At 24.9% G+C, this 15,834-nt stretch overlaps 1 protein-coding gene across 3 annotated transcripts in view; it reads left to right on the plus strand.

Annotated features, from left to right (window-relative positions):
- The window catches only part of LOC111612592 (dual oxidase-like), a 65,221-nt gene that overhangs the window by 24,256 nt on the left and 25,131 nt on the right, over nt 1-15,834 (plus strand). For 2 of the 3 annotated variants that reach the window (XM_023353820.1, XM_023353822.1), the window contains exons 2-4: nt 5,833-5,922; nt 14,193-14,354; nt 14,437-14,624. In XM_023353820.1, coding sequence (XP_023209588.1) covers nt 5,833-5,922; nt 14,193-14,354; nt 14,437-14,624 — 440 coding nt within the window. Of the gene's footprint in view, nt 1-1,903; nt 1,977-5,832; nt 5,923-14,192; nt 14,355-14,436; nt 14,625-15,834 lie in introns of those variants that run through there. The other variant, XM_023353823.1, reaches the window with a different exon arrangement.

Here is a 15,834-nt window from a genome sequence, read left to right on the forward strand (position 1 = left end):
CTGTTGATTATTCCGTTTTATACGAATTCCATGTTGTATGAGCCACTTAGATTTTACAAATACGTCAGCTGTTCACAGCCCGGCACACGTATTTGTAAAATCTAAGTGACTCGTACAACATGGAATTCATATAAAACGGAATAATCAACAGTGTTATAGGGGGGTCGACTGGATTAAATATTAAAAATAGTTTAAGGAGTTAATAATTATGGAAATTAAAATTAAAAAAAACTGTAGTCATCTTAATAAATAAATAAATAAAATTTTTAATACTTTGATAAATGTTAGATTTGTAAATTTAATTGTTAAATAAATTCATTTATAATAGTTTGCTGTTAATTAAAGTGAAACATGTTTTTCAATGGTGGTCTTTCCAGCATTTCAATGCAGTTCTTATACTTTCCATCTTGTAAATAAATCAATATTAATTAATTAATGTCATGATATATTTAGCCAATGAAAAGGAGTTACGGATAAGTAAGAAACAAAAAAGAAACTAAATAGAATAGCTTAATAAAATGGACACAGTGACTCGCAAAGAAGAAAAGTGACTCGCAAAGAAGAAAAGATCCAGTTTGAAGAGATGATTCTTTTGTATTTTATGATAATAGGCTTTTATGTTATATGATGACTTTTGAAACGCAGTGAAGATAATCATAAATTATTGGAGTTTGAATGAGGTTTAGTGCTTTTAAGTATTTTTTTTTTTAATATTTTACAATTGTTTACGTTCTTTACACTTAAAAGAATAAAGAGCAATGTTTACAAGCATTACATAGACTACAGTTAATTGTGAAATCTAATGTAATGGAAAGTGATGAAAGATTAACAGAAACAGTTTAGATATGAAATTGAACGATATAACGACATAGAATTTTTTAACTGTTACTGTTTGTTATAAATATTTATTATTTGACAAATAATCATAAAAAGAAGAGATTTTCAATCTTGTAAGGATTTCAGGTAGAAATTTATAATGAAAAGAATTTAAAATAATTTTAATTTTTATGTTGGACACTTGAGAAATCAAAAATATAGAAGATATTTGAAGAAATATCAATGACTGATTGGGATATATTCAAGAATATTGAAGATGTGAAGATATCCGATTATATTTTTTGATAAAATTTCGAAAATTTATCAAGAATTCTGATGAGTAGATTTTACATGTAATTCAAAAAATAGTTTTTTTCTGGTTTAAATCTAGTTGATAGACTTAAAAATTATCTTAATTGAAGTATACGTATATATGTCGATAATTGAACTCCATGCAAATGTGTGTATTGTATACAATTTACTCTCCAGAATGATTGAGAGTAGATACTGTTATTAAATTTTAACATTAGATTTTATATTGAATTGATAATAATCATATTTTAATATAATTTATTTTAATTTCTTTATCTTTGCATTGATTCTTTATCAGATCTTTATCGATGCATTGATTTCCGGAGGAGGCAAAAACAGAAAATTTGATGCCATTTATTACAGCTACAATATTTAACCGATTTTTTAATGGATTGCTGTTATAAAAATTAATAACTTTGTTTTCCTATATTCATTAAAAAATTGATTTGGTTAGTGCGGTTAAAGTTATTATTAAGTTTTTTGTCAGTATAGTTTGGTGTAGGAGCTAATAAAATGATGTAGGATTGAATTTAATTAAACATAGAATCAATATTGAATTAACAATATTTTCTCTCAACTCATAGTGTTTTTACGATATTCTTGTACTTTATTAAAGAAAATATTTACTTTTCCTGTGTATATTGAACTCCATGCAAATGGAGTTCAATATACAAATGCAAATATTCTTATAATCTAAAAAAACTGCTATAGACTTTTAAACAATCGAATACAAATGAAATACAATCGTTCCATTACGTTTATTAACTTTTATGTATTTTACATTGAATATTCTTAAAGTTTTTGTATATTATACTTGCTGAAAGAATTTTAACTGATATTGAAAACAGGTAGAAAATATTGTAAATTTTATTTGTTGTTAAGTTACTTTCTAACAAAATTCAATGTAAATTTTTCAAAAGTTGTAGTGCTCAGACAACTTTCTAAATTAAAGTTTTAATGATCTGCCAGCTTCATATTAATTAACATTTATCACGTTATATTTTTTTATTAGCCTGACAAAGTTTAAATCAATCGTTAAAATTAAAAGTTGAAATAATTGCTACAAGTCATAGAAAATACAAAATTTAGTTATAACTTCGTAGAAATAAGTTAAATTTGTCTTTATTGTTATTTTTCTTTATTCATTGGGCAAATGTGAACAAAATGTCTTATACTTACAATCTTACTCTTATTATGTACTGTACGTACAAATTTTCACGTACTTTACAATTAACAAGATGTAAAGATTTTTAGAAAAGTAAATATCAAGTTTGTTCATTTTTATGAGGGTTTTTTCTTTGAGATTTTTAAATTTTGTGCAAAAATTTAAAATTATTGATTTGTGTAACAATGCTCACAAACACCTATTGTATTCTTGATAATCATTTTTACTAATCATTATAGGTTTTGTAAGAAATGTATAATGGCTATAATTTATAAGGGGAAAAAACGCTGAAATGCTACTTGTTGTAACAAAATCAGTCAAAATATTTGGCATGTCTCCATTTATCTATCTGATCCATTTGGCATATTCATTTATTTGATGAAGGCTTGTATGCAAAAACATGTAATGAAGTTTGAATAAGTGTTCTTGAGTTATTGTGAGTTTTTGATGAAATGAAGACATAAGAAATTAATATTTTTGAATATTCTTTATAAGATTGTTAATTTTTAAAATTTCATCATTTTTCGAAGAATAAGTACTTTACTTCGAAAATATATCCTGCTTTTTATTATCCACATTTCATATATTATTATTGAAGTAAATAGACTAATCAATAAGATTGAAATATAGAAAATAATAATATATAGCTTTTTACACATAAAAGAAATAGATTAAATTTGGTTGGATTGATGAGATAAGGCAACGTGAGATATGGGCAATCTGCCAAGAGGAGAATTTTCTTTCTATGGGAAACCGGCTCCTATTTAGATGTTAGACATACGAAGAAACTCCAGAAAAATCCACGTGACTTGCCCGTTGGTGAGGAGCGAATCTGCCATTAGTGTTTGGTGGTTTTATCCTCGCAACATAAAATCTGTAATCAATAATTACAAGAAAATCCAGAACAATCTAATTTGTATATTTGTCTTGTTAATCATTTAAATATAATATAACATAAACATTACATCAAATATTCATACATTTTAATAACATGTATAATGTTTGAACATAATACATTATATGATGATAAAAATAGCAATTGTATAAAATTGTCATAAAATTGTATAAAAATCAGTTTAAAATTTATACGTAACTCATAAAATTTGCAGTTATTATCATATATTAAATATTAATTATAAATTACACGATGTAATTTATAAAAACTTTGTGATCAAATGAATTAAATCAATTCTTATCTTTCAAAGAAAATATTGACTCCGAATAAAAAATTGCATTAGTTAAATTCTTTCTTCTTAAAAATAAGAATTTTAACATAATCTTCTTTGCTCTATTGGCTTTTCCATCTACAATTCTTCTTACCATTAACGGAATAAAAACAATAAATCCATACATTAACATTTCAGAAATAAGGTTAGTAGAAACTCTCCTTGTTTCTTCATACGGAGGATATAACATACATTCAGTATACAAATTTACAATACAAATAGGAATTTTAATATTATAATATAATTAATATAAGAATTTTAATATAATGGTAAAAATTAAAATATAAAAATAATTCTAGCGTTTTTTATTTTAAACATTTTAAGGCCTCTAAACTTATCTATATGTGTTTATCTTGAATAGTTATTTTAAACCAATATATCTACGAATTAAATTTGGACTATTGTTGTTTATTGAATTATTTTTAAATTATTTCATTTAAAAAACATTTACATTTACCTACGTTTGTTATTTACTTAGCATTCATTTTTTGTATTTTAGTATTATATTAACATGTTTTTAACAACAAATGATAAACTACTAATTTCAGTTTTTTAAATATTTCAATTAAAAATATATTTTTCTTTATTCAACAATTGAAAAATATTTTTTCCAACTTTTATAAAATAGATATTAAAACTGTTTTGCTTTTCTAATATAAAAATTGAGTTGTTATTGCCTTTATTGACAGCTTGAATAAAATTATAATTTTTAATATTAATAACAAAAAAAATGCAAATTAGCATTTTTGTAGATGCATATCATGAACTTGTCTTAAGAAAATTCATGAGAGTTGATTAAACTTCTTATAACTTATAAATGAATAAAAAAGAAAAAGAAAAAAACAATCGTGGTTATTAGTTAAATTAAGTTCTTACAAGAAATTATAACTGAAGAATATTTTTATATAGGGTTACAATTTTCTTTCTTGTAATTTTCATACAATTCTTTTAATGCAATCTCTCGGATAGAATTCTTTTTATCAACTAATTTTCTGAGTACATCTAATTTTGGTTTCGAATCTCACTTAAAAAATAAAATGGAATTAGAATTCTTGACAGATTTAATTTTTAATATAAATTATTATTTTTAAAATGTTTGATACTAACCATTAAGCATTGGATAAACTTTTAAAATTTTATGATTTTTAGGTAATTTGCTTACTGAAATACAAATTCAAATTTGTTGACTTAAGGACTTATCAAAGAGAACACGCAAAACATTATTACAATAGTAAATAAATATATTAAATGGCATAGTATTAAAACACTTCGAATTAATTTGAACTGTTTTACAGTTGGAATTTAATATGATTAGTAAATAAATTAGCAAAGTAAACTATCAAAGTATTTTCCGGAAGTGTACACTGTTAAAATTTAAATTATTATTCATAATTTTAAATTCTATTCGATAAGGACGAGACCTGTTACTTAAAATCACCAGGGTAAATTATTCAGTTTTATAGTAAATCATGACACCAAATCGTTTAAAAAATCAATCTAATATTTCATTTCTTAATTTCATGACACCATTTAGCTTTATGCTTTCAACAGATGAGTGCAAGTCATCTGATGTAAGCAATTGTAATTATGTAACAACATACTAGATTTCAATCACTTAATAAGTATCTTCAATGATATTGATACTTGAATAAAGGTAATTGTTGAAACAAATTTCTAATAGATTATAATACGTATTTCGTGGAATACTTATGCTGCAATAATGATTATATTATGATCGATTTGCTAACAAAATAGGAATATATTACCAAATAAAACAGAATAATGAATCTAAAAAGGAATGCTATTTAGATACCTTGACCTTTAATTATGGTTGAATAAATTCTTAGAAAATAATTGGGTTTTTTTCATGTCATACGAAGCGAATCTGGGTTAATTTTAGGTTTTCCATTAGCATTTTCTTAATAGATGTGATGTAGTCAATATTTTTAAAATAATTTTTTAAATCAAGAAGTTTTTATATTGCTGAACAATTGATAACAAAGGATGTGTATTGTTATTTTAAGAACAGGAAATTTCGATGATAGTGTATATTCTGAATATTAATATTTAGGAAGCAACACAAAACTATTACTTTCTTTAAGAATCGGATTTTAGCCCCGAGATATAGGTCAACTCATTTTAAACAGTTAAACGGTGAGATCATCGTCTGAGGGTTCCGTTTGAAAGGGTTTAACAGAAAAATCAATTGTACAATCGAGTTAAAAAGTTACATATTCTAATTAAATGTAATTTATTAGAAAGTATTTAAAATTTAAAATATTTTAAATTTATTTATTTTTATTTTAATTGCAGAAAATAATCCAAAAATATATTCTTATAAAGAGAAACAGAGGTACGATGGATGGTATAACAATCTTGCTCATCCCGATTGGGGTTCGGTTGGTAAGTCAACATTTCATTTTTCTATATACAGTTATTCATATTTTACATATTTGTATTAAATTATTTTTCGAGTTATACGATTTTTGTCTTGTTTAAAGAACGGCGAGTCATCAAAATGATCAATGGATCGCTCCTTTACTAAATAACTCCCCGGTTGTTCGGCACAAGGACAAATAATAATTTTATCGCCACCGTAACTCAACCGAATTACCGAAAAGATAACTTATTACACGGGTAAAAATATAATTTATGTTTTAAAATGGAATTTTATTTCGACATTTTTATGTGGGATCTTCGTTAAAGAAGTAGATAATCTTGTCATTTTATTAATAAATACTATATTTGAAGTGATAAAGAATTTACAGTACCTGGCTGTTATTGTTGTCAAGGTCGAGAACAACCGGGAAGTAATGAAGGTCTTATTATCTCACAAGTTGCTCTAGAGAAAAGCTGTCTGGATAAACCTTGAATGAAACGATACATACAATAACATCTTCGCTCAGATAGGACGGTTCTTCTGTTCTGCCGTCTTAACGACTACTTTTTTCATTTATTGTTACAACAACAAAAGAATTTTGTTTCGTTTTAAACATCCCGTAAAACACGTAAAACATAATTGTTATTTATTTTTATAATTAGATTCTCATTCATTTGGGATAAATATAGATTACCCTTGATAGAAATCTGTTTTACATTGTGAATTTTTTTAATGGAATGAATGAATGGCGTTCAGTTTTTTGAGGAAAATTTAAATACATTTACAGGAAACGAGATGTCGAAAGTTAAAGTGTTATTTTAGCAATGCAAAAAATCAAATATTTACTGAAATAAAAATGCAGTTGGAAAATTTCGAAGCGATCTTCAAACTTCACTTACATTTTATGTGATATTGCTTTCAATTTGATGATATTGTTTCTAATGTTTTTTAAATTTGAAAAGATTATCCGTCTCGGATAACATGAATCATGATGATATGATCATGATTTTTTACTTTTATTTCATTAATTTGTTTGCTTAGTAAATATTTTCACGGATCAGAAAGATACATTTCTGACATATGTGTCTTGAAACTATATACTGTACTATTATTCACCGAGTATGTTTTGTTGATAGCTTTACAGAATACATATCATGTGTCTAATAAATAATTTGGATTCCAAAGCCAAAATTTATGTAAACTAAATTTAAAAACTTCAGAAATTATTTTATTTTGTTTCAAACGTTAGAAGATCTTAGTAGAAATACAGGCCTACCTTTAAAAGTATTTTGCATTTTCTGTTCTGTCACTTGCCTTTAAAGAAATCAAATTATACAAAAATTAAGTTCTAAATAAAACAATAGAAATATTGAAGTAGAAATAATGAAACAGTAAGCTTTGATTATATTTTATATAAAATTTCATAATAAATAGGAATTAAAAAATTCAAATTTGTTGACTTAAGGACTTATCAAAGAGAACACGCAAAACATTATTACAATAGTAAATAAATATATTAAATGGCATAGTATTAAAACACTTCGAATTAATTTGAGCTGTTTTNATTTTAATTTAAAATTTAAACAGAAAAAATAAATTATCAAAAAATTTTCATAATATATGTAACACAAGGCAATTTCATAGATTTTTACCTCAATGTGTAACGATTTGATATATAAGGAAAATAATTTAACAAATTTATTATTACCGTGCATTTTAGTTTTTTTTTAAGGGGGGATAGAGTTGTTTATTGTGTCGTAAGATTACATTTTACTTAAGAATAAGAAATTCTATCAATCTACTTTATGCATGCTGTTTAAACTAGGTTGATGGTTTAACATAAGGTCAAGCAATCACCGTGGGCAAGGACATTTTGTATGAATCCCTCTATAAATAAGACCTTCACCCAGAAACTTTCGATCTACAATTGAGGTTAGTGAGGTATTCCGTGCCCTAAAAGAAACAAATCAATTGATTTGCTAATCTCCAAGATTTTTTCCTCCTAAAGAAAACACAAATATTTTACGTTTTTTAAAATGATAATTTATGTTTAATCTATTTAGATTTACGCATAATTTATATATAATTTTAAAATAATAATAATAATTATTATTATTATTAATTTTTTAAAACTAAATTAAAAACATTTTCTGTGCATGAATTTTGACCCACTTCCGGAGCTTCACACAACTGTGAGGTATGCTCATTGATAACATTTCTCTTAGCCAAAAACTGCAAAACTGTTGAAATCCATTGTCAACTGTATAAAGTTTATGAAGAGAACATAATGAGTGAGAGTAGAGTGAGACAATGATGCCCTATGTTAAAAATGGGTAAAAAGATATCTACAATGAGCAGAGAAGTGACTGGCCATTTGTGGTGACTGATAAACTCATACAAAAGTTTATGAAAAGGTTAGAGAGACTTGCTGATTCACAGTTTCAGAACTTTCTAGTGAGTTTCCACAGATTTCACACACAGTTCTTTATGAAGTAGTCATTGATATAGCTGAAATCACAGGTGGCAGAATTCTACAACAATGGAATACAAAAACTCATAACATGCTAAGATAAGTGTATAAATTTCACTGGTGACTATGTTGAAAAATAATGCAAAAGTTTAAGTTGCATATAATAAAATTCCTTTCACTATGCTGATGTTTTTTTAATAACCAAATGGAAGTTACTTTCCAGATAGCCCTTATACTAAAATATTAATATTCCTCAAAAAATTGAATTTTCTTACATATTTATCTTCTAACAAACTGTATTCTTGTTCTGACAAAAAAAGAAGAGAAGATATTAGTTACTTTAAGTAATATATGTCAAAATATTCTTATTTCAATTATTTTAGTAAAGCACTTTATTTAATTAATTATAAAACTTCTTATTAATTAAACGTTTTAATTTATTGTATTTAATTAATGCATTATTGGATTTTTTTCCTTTTAGATTACTATTTTGGAATCATATTACAAAAGGAGAGAATGAAACATCATTGTATACAATTGAATCTTCGTTTTTAGATGGAAGTAAACAAAAAACTATTTTGAAATTTAATAATAGTTATGATACAGAAAATAATTACAGTAAGTTTATAGCATTATTACTTTGTGATTATTCTTTATTATTTCTATCTTTTAATACTTAATCATATTTTTACTTTAAAATAATTTATTGATATTATTTTTATAACAATCATTTATACATATGGAATTAAAATCCATTCTATATACATAANTCCAAAAAAGTTATAAAAATTCAATGGAGTCAGAAAATTTCTTCTTTTGTTTTCTTACATAAAATGTAAAATTACGAAAAAATTATATTTTTCTTTCCTTTCTGACTTTTGGATAATATAAAACTTCAATTTTTCAAAAAAACAAGCCAATAATGACTATAAAATCTTTAAAAAACAGAGTTTAAAAAGTGTAAAAGAGTTTAACACTATTAGTTTTTATGAATAGTACTATTTTTTTAGTTCTTATGCTGAATAAAAACTTTCTTTAAATATAGATAGTCCTTTGTCATATTTCTAAGAAAAAGTGTAAAAAAATATTGTAAAATTTTGAAACTGATTGGCCAATATTAAAAGTAGGCGGAGACACACTTCCTCTTCTTTAAACGTTCATTATTAAAATTATAAATATCTTTCAGATTTTTTGTCATTAATTTCAAAAAGATCGCACTATTCATAATTTTATTTTATTGTATTAATTTAATAAATTTCCTTGTAAATTGATATTTTTTAAAATACTCAGTGGTTACGCATTTACCTTTATTTAAAAATTAACAATATATAGTTCATATTTATTTATGAATTATAGAAATGACAAAAAAATATAAACAACGGAATTTTAAATCGTTGGTTTGTGTACGTCATTTCATTCATTGAATTAATTTATATTTTAAACTGTAAAAATAACGAAGCTAAATGTTAAATTTCGTGAATATTTATAATAGAATTATGCCAGATTCGGTTCAATAACATCAAGTATATATGCTGCAAACAAGATTTTTATATAGAAATCAATCATACCTGCACCATAATTTGAAAAAATGTGAAGCAATTATATATCTTTAAAATTTGGATTATCACAATTTAGAGTAAATATTTCGTGACTTCATATTTATTGGATTCTATATCTATTTCCTATTTCTGTTTTTACAATCTTTTCTGTGCTTCTACAGCAGAAGATCTTTCAAATATGTTTTTAACTTTCTTAACTTATTTTTTCCTCACTTGTGATGAAGTAAATGAAAATATAAACAAGTTGTTTGTATTGATTGCATATTTTTGCATATTTACATAATAATTGTATAGAAAAGTGACTGAGATAAAGACTTGTTTTGCATCCTACACGAAGATATATTGACTCCATTCTAATTTTTTAAACTTATTTTTCTCCCTATTTCTTAACTTTTGACTTATATAATAACACAGAAATTTCTTTTATGTATTTTATTAAGTTATAAAAAGTCGACCTCTCAAGTCTTCAGAATATATTACTTTAACCTCTCAACTTTCAATAAAATGTTATAAGTAGGTTATATAGACCTATATTAGATTTATTAACAATTAAAAAAATACAAGATTTCAAGAAAACTTTTTTCATTTTGCGTTTATTTTGTACAATTGAAGATATTACAAATTTAAACATCACTGTAAATATTTATGCGTGATATAACTAGTCAATGTATTCTGGCATGTAAAATCTCATTACATGTGCAAATTATAATTTATAAGTAAAAATAATTCAAAATAAAAAAAATATATGTATTATATTATATTTTATTACACAAATATTACGTATTATATTTTTAGATAAAATTACCTATTTTCTCACAATAGTTTATAATATAAAAAATTGCTTAAAATAATATATTTTTGATATTTTTATAGGCCTACAAGAATTCTCATCCCGAACCATTCATAGATTCTTTAAGAGCTATAAATGAAAGAGACTAAAGCTTAAATGAGTGGGAAACAAAATTGAAAGTCATGGATTCATAGCAGAATCAAAAATATTATGAATTTTTGTTTTTTCTTAATTTTTCGATGATTTGTTTATTGATGGAAGAGATATTTAATTATTCTCTATTCTTAAATGTATAAATCTTATTAATGATTTTGGAATTTTACTTTAATTTTGTTTCGAGTTTGCTTATGATTATGTGATTTACTGATTATTATACATTTAATATATACATATCCTGGTATATTTAATATTATTGATATTAATTATTATGAACCTTTTTCGCTTCACAGTACAAGAATATCAATTTGAATACTTAGGCTACACTAGATGTTGATATGTATAAGTATTTATCAGACTAATTATGAAGTACGAATGGATAATTTTTTCTGAAAAAATCAATTAAATTAGATAATATTTTAAAGTTATAAATAAATGTCAATATTCAAAGATTATCTTTATTCTAATTACTGTACTGTTGTGTTATCGTCTATTGTTAAACAACGAAAAGAATGAATGTTCAGCTTCTCCGTGCCCCTTATCGGTCCTAACCAGTTTTAGACACATTTACCGATAAAAAAGTTATAAATAAATGTCAATATTCAAAGATTATCTTTATTCTAATTACTGTACTGTTGTGTTATCGTCTATTGTTAAACAACGAAAAGTAAATATATTAATTAAATAAAACACTAATCTGTGTAATTGCGAAGTATTTAATGTTGAAAATGATGAATTAATCGTACGATAAGATAACTATTGAAGAATTTTATCAAGATTTATGTTACGATGAAGTGTATGCAATTGCGTCAGAAAATGTTTTTAAAGAGAATCTCGAATTTATTTCTTTCAGGGGCAGGAGGGTTCAGCTACGCCCTGGACCCTCCTGTCCTGATTGAATACCCTGATACCCTGATTGGAGAGCCGGGTACTTCAAGTAATAAAAAAGGGATAATTGTTTCTTTTCTCTATTTCCTCTAAAGATTTCTGGCTCCCTATTCAATCAATCAACTCTTTTTCTCAACATTACTGATAATGTTGTAACATGTAAATTGAGAAGATATAAATGTTCCATTTTAAACAAAAATGAATATTTAAAATTTAATTTTTAGTATTCGAATAACTTAACGAATTCATTTTAAAAACAATATATAGTAGCTATAAGCCTATCGCATAATATTTCGAGAATTTTTCTATTCTAGTAATAATAATAATAACTTCTCATATAATAATTTTGCGAAAAAATTGTTTAGAAATTGTAGAAATTGTAAATCAGAATTCTTAAAGAAATATTAATTAAAATTTCTATTTTATCAATATTCTACAATATTAATTAAGAATTTTTCATTTAATTGCTTAATATGGATTCTAGAAAATAATATAAAATTTAAGTTATTTAAAAATGTTACAGAGAAATAACGAAACTTGCATGACTGTATTGTAAATTCTTCATAGCGTGACTAAATGTAATCCGAACAAGATTATATTTACATATTTTCAGTTAAAATTTTAATTGAAAGTTTAAATTTAATCATTTATATAATTCTAGAATTATATAGAATTTTATATTTTTATACAAGCTCACGCTATGATACAAATTTATAGGTTATACCTTTTAAAAAAAAACAATGTAAATTTTCGACTTCAAGAATTCTATTGCAAGAAAAGAAATAAAAATAGTATGCTTAATGTGTAATGACTCGAAGTAATTTATATTATTGTTATTTGAGATAAGTTTGATTTTTAAGCTTTAATATGTAAAAATTTCTGGTATATATCCAATAATATAATGATTATTTATGAGAAAAAAAACTATTTTAAAACATATTGCCGAGAATAAAATCCCAAAAATTAAAATAGCGTTTTAAATAAAACAAGTATAAAATTAATTTTAAATAATTTCTTTTTGGAAGAGATCAATGAATTTTTAAAATCTATTTCTAATTTAAATGCATCATTTAATGTTTTTTGTTAATTTAATTATTTAAGTCATATTATAGATGTTTTTAAAAGTATTATATAAGTGTTAAATATTTTATAATATTAAAAAATATCATTTAAGAATTTTTATTGAGAGAATCCGAATTTTCTTAGGAATAAATATAAATATTCTTAAGACTTAAGAATATTTATATTTATTTCTTGATAAATGTAATTTTTTTTTTTCATTTATTAAATACTCTTGTAGTAGGAAGTATTTCATTAAAAGACGTGCTGGAAACCAAATTAACCTGACCCTAAGATTGCTTAATACTGTACTTTAACATCGGCGAATCGGGTCAATTTTGCATTTAAATTTGTTTATAAAATCCGCTTATGGTATATAAATGTAATTAAATTATTATATTCTTATATTAAAATTTGAAAAAGTTTTCTTTCTCACGTCACGTTTTGCTAGTTTAACATTTGAAATATGTAATCCTTGAAAGCTAATTTTAATAAAAATGTTTTATTTGTATAATGAGATCGTTGATAACTGACAAATTATACCTTTATCTTTGTTCATTTTTAAAATTTTAATGAGATTAAAATTGTGATGTATCTCTTGTAATTTAGTCTCAAAAGTCATTGTTTTTGATTATTTTTATTTTTCTACTTGTAGTATAATTAAATTTTTAAAAATTCATAAAATAATTTTTTTACGAATTTCTCCATGTTATTCTTGCTGATCACTTTATTATGACACTCGATATGACAGAAAAATTAAATTCTGATGACGTTATCGTCACACACTTTCACGTGTGTTGTAAATGGAATACAAAATACCGATTCACGCTTATATGACATTCAAACTTTCCTGATTCACGCGATCATTTGACCTCCCTCTCACCTATAAATGTGAAGAGTCACATAACGTGTGGATCAGAAATGCGTGAATATAATGTTAATCCATGCTTTTCGTGTTTCCTATTAATTAAAACTTTCATTAAATATTTTCGACAAAAATGCAAATTTATGGCTCAGTGTTTATTTTAAAAAAATATATATATATATATATAAACACATTTTGAAAACTTATTCTGTTCATGTGAAAGATGTGTAAACAATTGTGTAGAATAAGAGCAATCCATTGCGACAGCGCACATTATTTTCATGATTCAAATTATAAGGGAAATTAATATATTAAATGTACAGTACGTATAAAAATAAATATTTATATGCAATAGCGGATCCAGAGATCTTTACATGGTGTCAGAAAGGAAACGATATGTTGACTTTTACTACTCAGAGAGGGGTGCAGCTGCGCCCTACACACCTCTAAATCCGTCCCTGTTTATATATACTTAATTACTCAATAATATTCTTGTTTTCTTATAGAAAGCCAACTTACTAGAAGAGCACCTTCATCGTATTCTGATGGTGTTTACATGATGTCTGGCATTGATCGTCCAAATGCTCGAAAAATCAGTTTACAGATTTTAAATGGTGAAGATGGTCAAGGATCTATTCGTAATCTGACAGCATTGTTTGCTTTCTTTGGTAATATTAATTTTCGAAATGGAAGATTATTGTTTTTATTAAAATAAGCAGAACATCTTTTAAGCTACATCATTTATTTTAGGTCAAGTTGTAACCTCAGAAATACTAATGGCGAGTGAACCTGGATGTCCCATAGAAGTGCATCGAGTTAAAATTGATCGTTGTGATACAACTTACGATAGAAATTGCAAAGGAGCTAAATATATGCCATTCCACCGAGCTCTTTACGATTCTAAAACTGGACAATCTCCAAATAATCCTAGAGAACAGGTAAGAAAATATAACAAAAAAATTAAAAAAATCAAAAAATTTTACCCAAAACTCCAATTAATTTTAAATAAATAGTATATTAAGAATTTTAAAAATGCACTTTAAAGTAATTTAATTTGTCTAATTTAAAACGAAAAATAAACTCGTGCGTAAACATAACTTTAAATGAAATTATAGTTAATTAAATTCTTGTCGATTCAAGAATTCGTTACCGCTTCTTATTTTCGTTTAAAAATTGTAGATAATGTCGTAAATCGAGTAACTTGATCTTTTGTCGTTTAGTTTTCATTCGTTCACAAGCATAACTCTTGCTTGTCTCAATAACAGAATTGAAAACGATTTCCAAGAAGTAGATGATACTTTTATTCAGGTTATAAATAATTTGAATTATTATAAATTTTAATAAAATATTTTTATGAAAAGTTTATATTAATTATACGTTTTTCCATTTATTTGTAAAACGTTTATGATATCGAATAAGTTTAATCATTTTGCAGCGCTCTATCATATGACGGGATCTTCAAAACTGACGATGATATTTTTGTACTGTATTACAACTTAAATTTAATTGATATATACAGTACATTGTACGGCTTTATGGCATATAAAATCCATTCTAGTGCATATGTCACAGCAGATAGTTTATTTTTTCTTCTGTTACTATAAAATGGTTTGGTAATCATTTATTAAGCCAATAATTATAATAAAATTGTAAAATATAAAATTCTTAGACAATGTTTAAATTTAATCCTTTCAATTCTATTGTGTTATCGCGAACAACGTCGTAAGCAGTAAAAACAGAAGCAACCTGTTACGTAGGATATATCACCCTATTACGTCATTCAATGCTTTTGTGGCTCAAGTTACGTTACGCGTACGAGAAAAGTTGATTTTTCAAACGTTGTTTTTACGATTTTATGAAACAGTGAATCGATTTTCTTAGAGAATCTTTAGATTAAAGGATCAGTAAACCGTTTCGGAATTCACAAGTCATCTTTTTGTCCTTCGGAATAATTTATTACCTTGAAGAGAATGGTTTACTTAGCGATGCCGAATTGTTCGTAAAACTAAGGTCCGGTAATTTGAAGCGCAAAACACTTTACCAAAGAAACAGTCCGTAACTATTTATAAAAATCATTTAGCCAACGATAATTGACTTTAATAGATAGTTTTCCACCATTGAAGAAGCCATTATCTTTAGTTGTCGTGT

Source organism: Centruroides sculpturatus, unplaced genomic scaffold (assembly GCF_000671375.1).
Source record: "Centruroides sculpturatus isolate CEXI.00-Female unplaced genomic scaffold, Cexi_2.0 scaffold1642, whole genome shotgun sequence".
In the NCBI taxonomy this organism is placed as follows: domain Eukaryota; kingdom Metazoa; phylum Arthropoda; class Arachnida; order Scorpiones; family Buthidae; genus Centruroides; species Centruroides sculpturatus.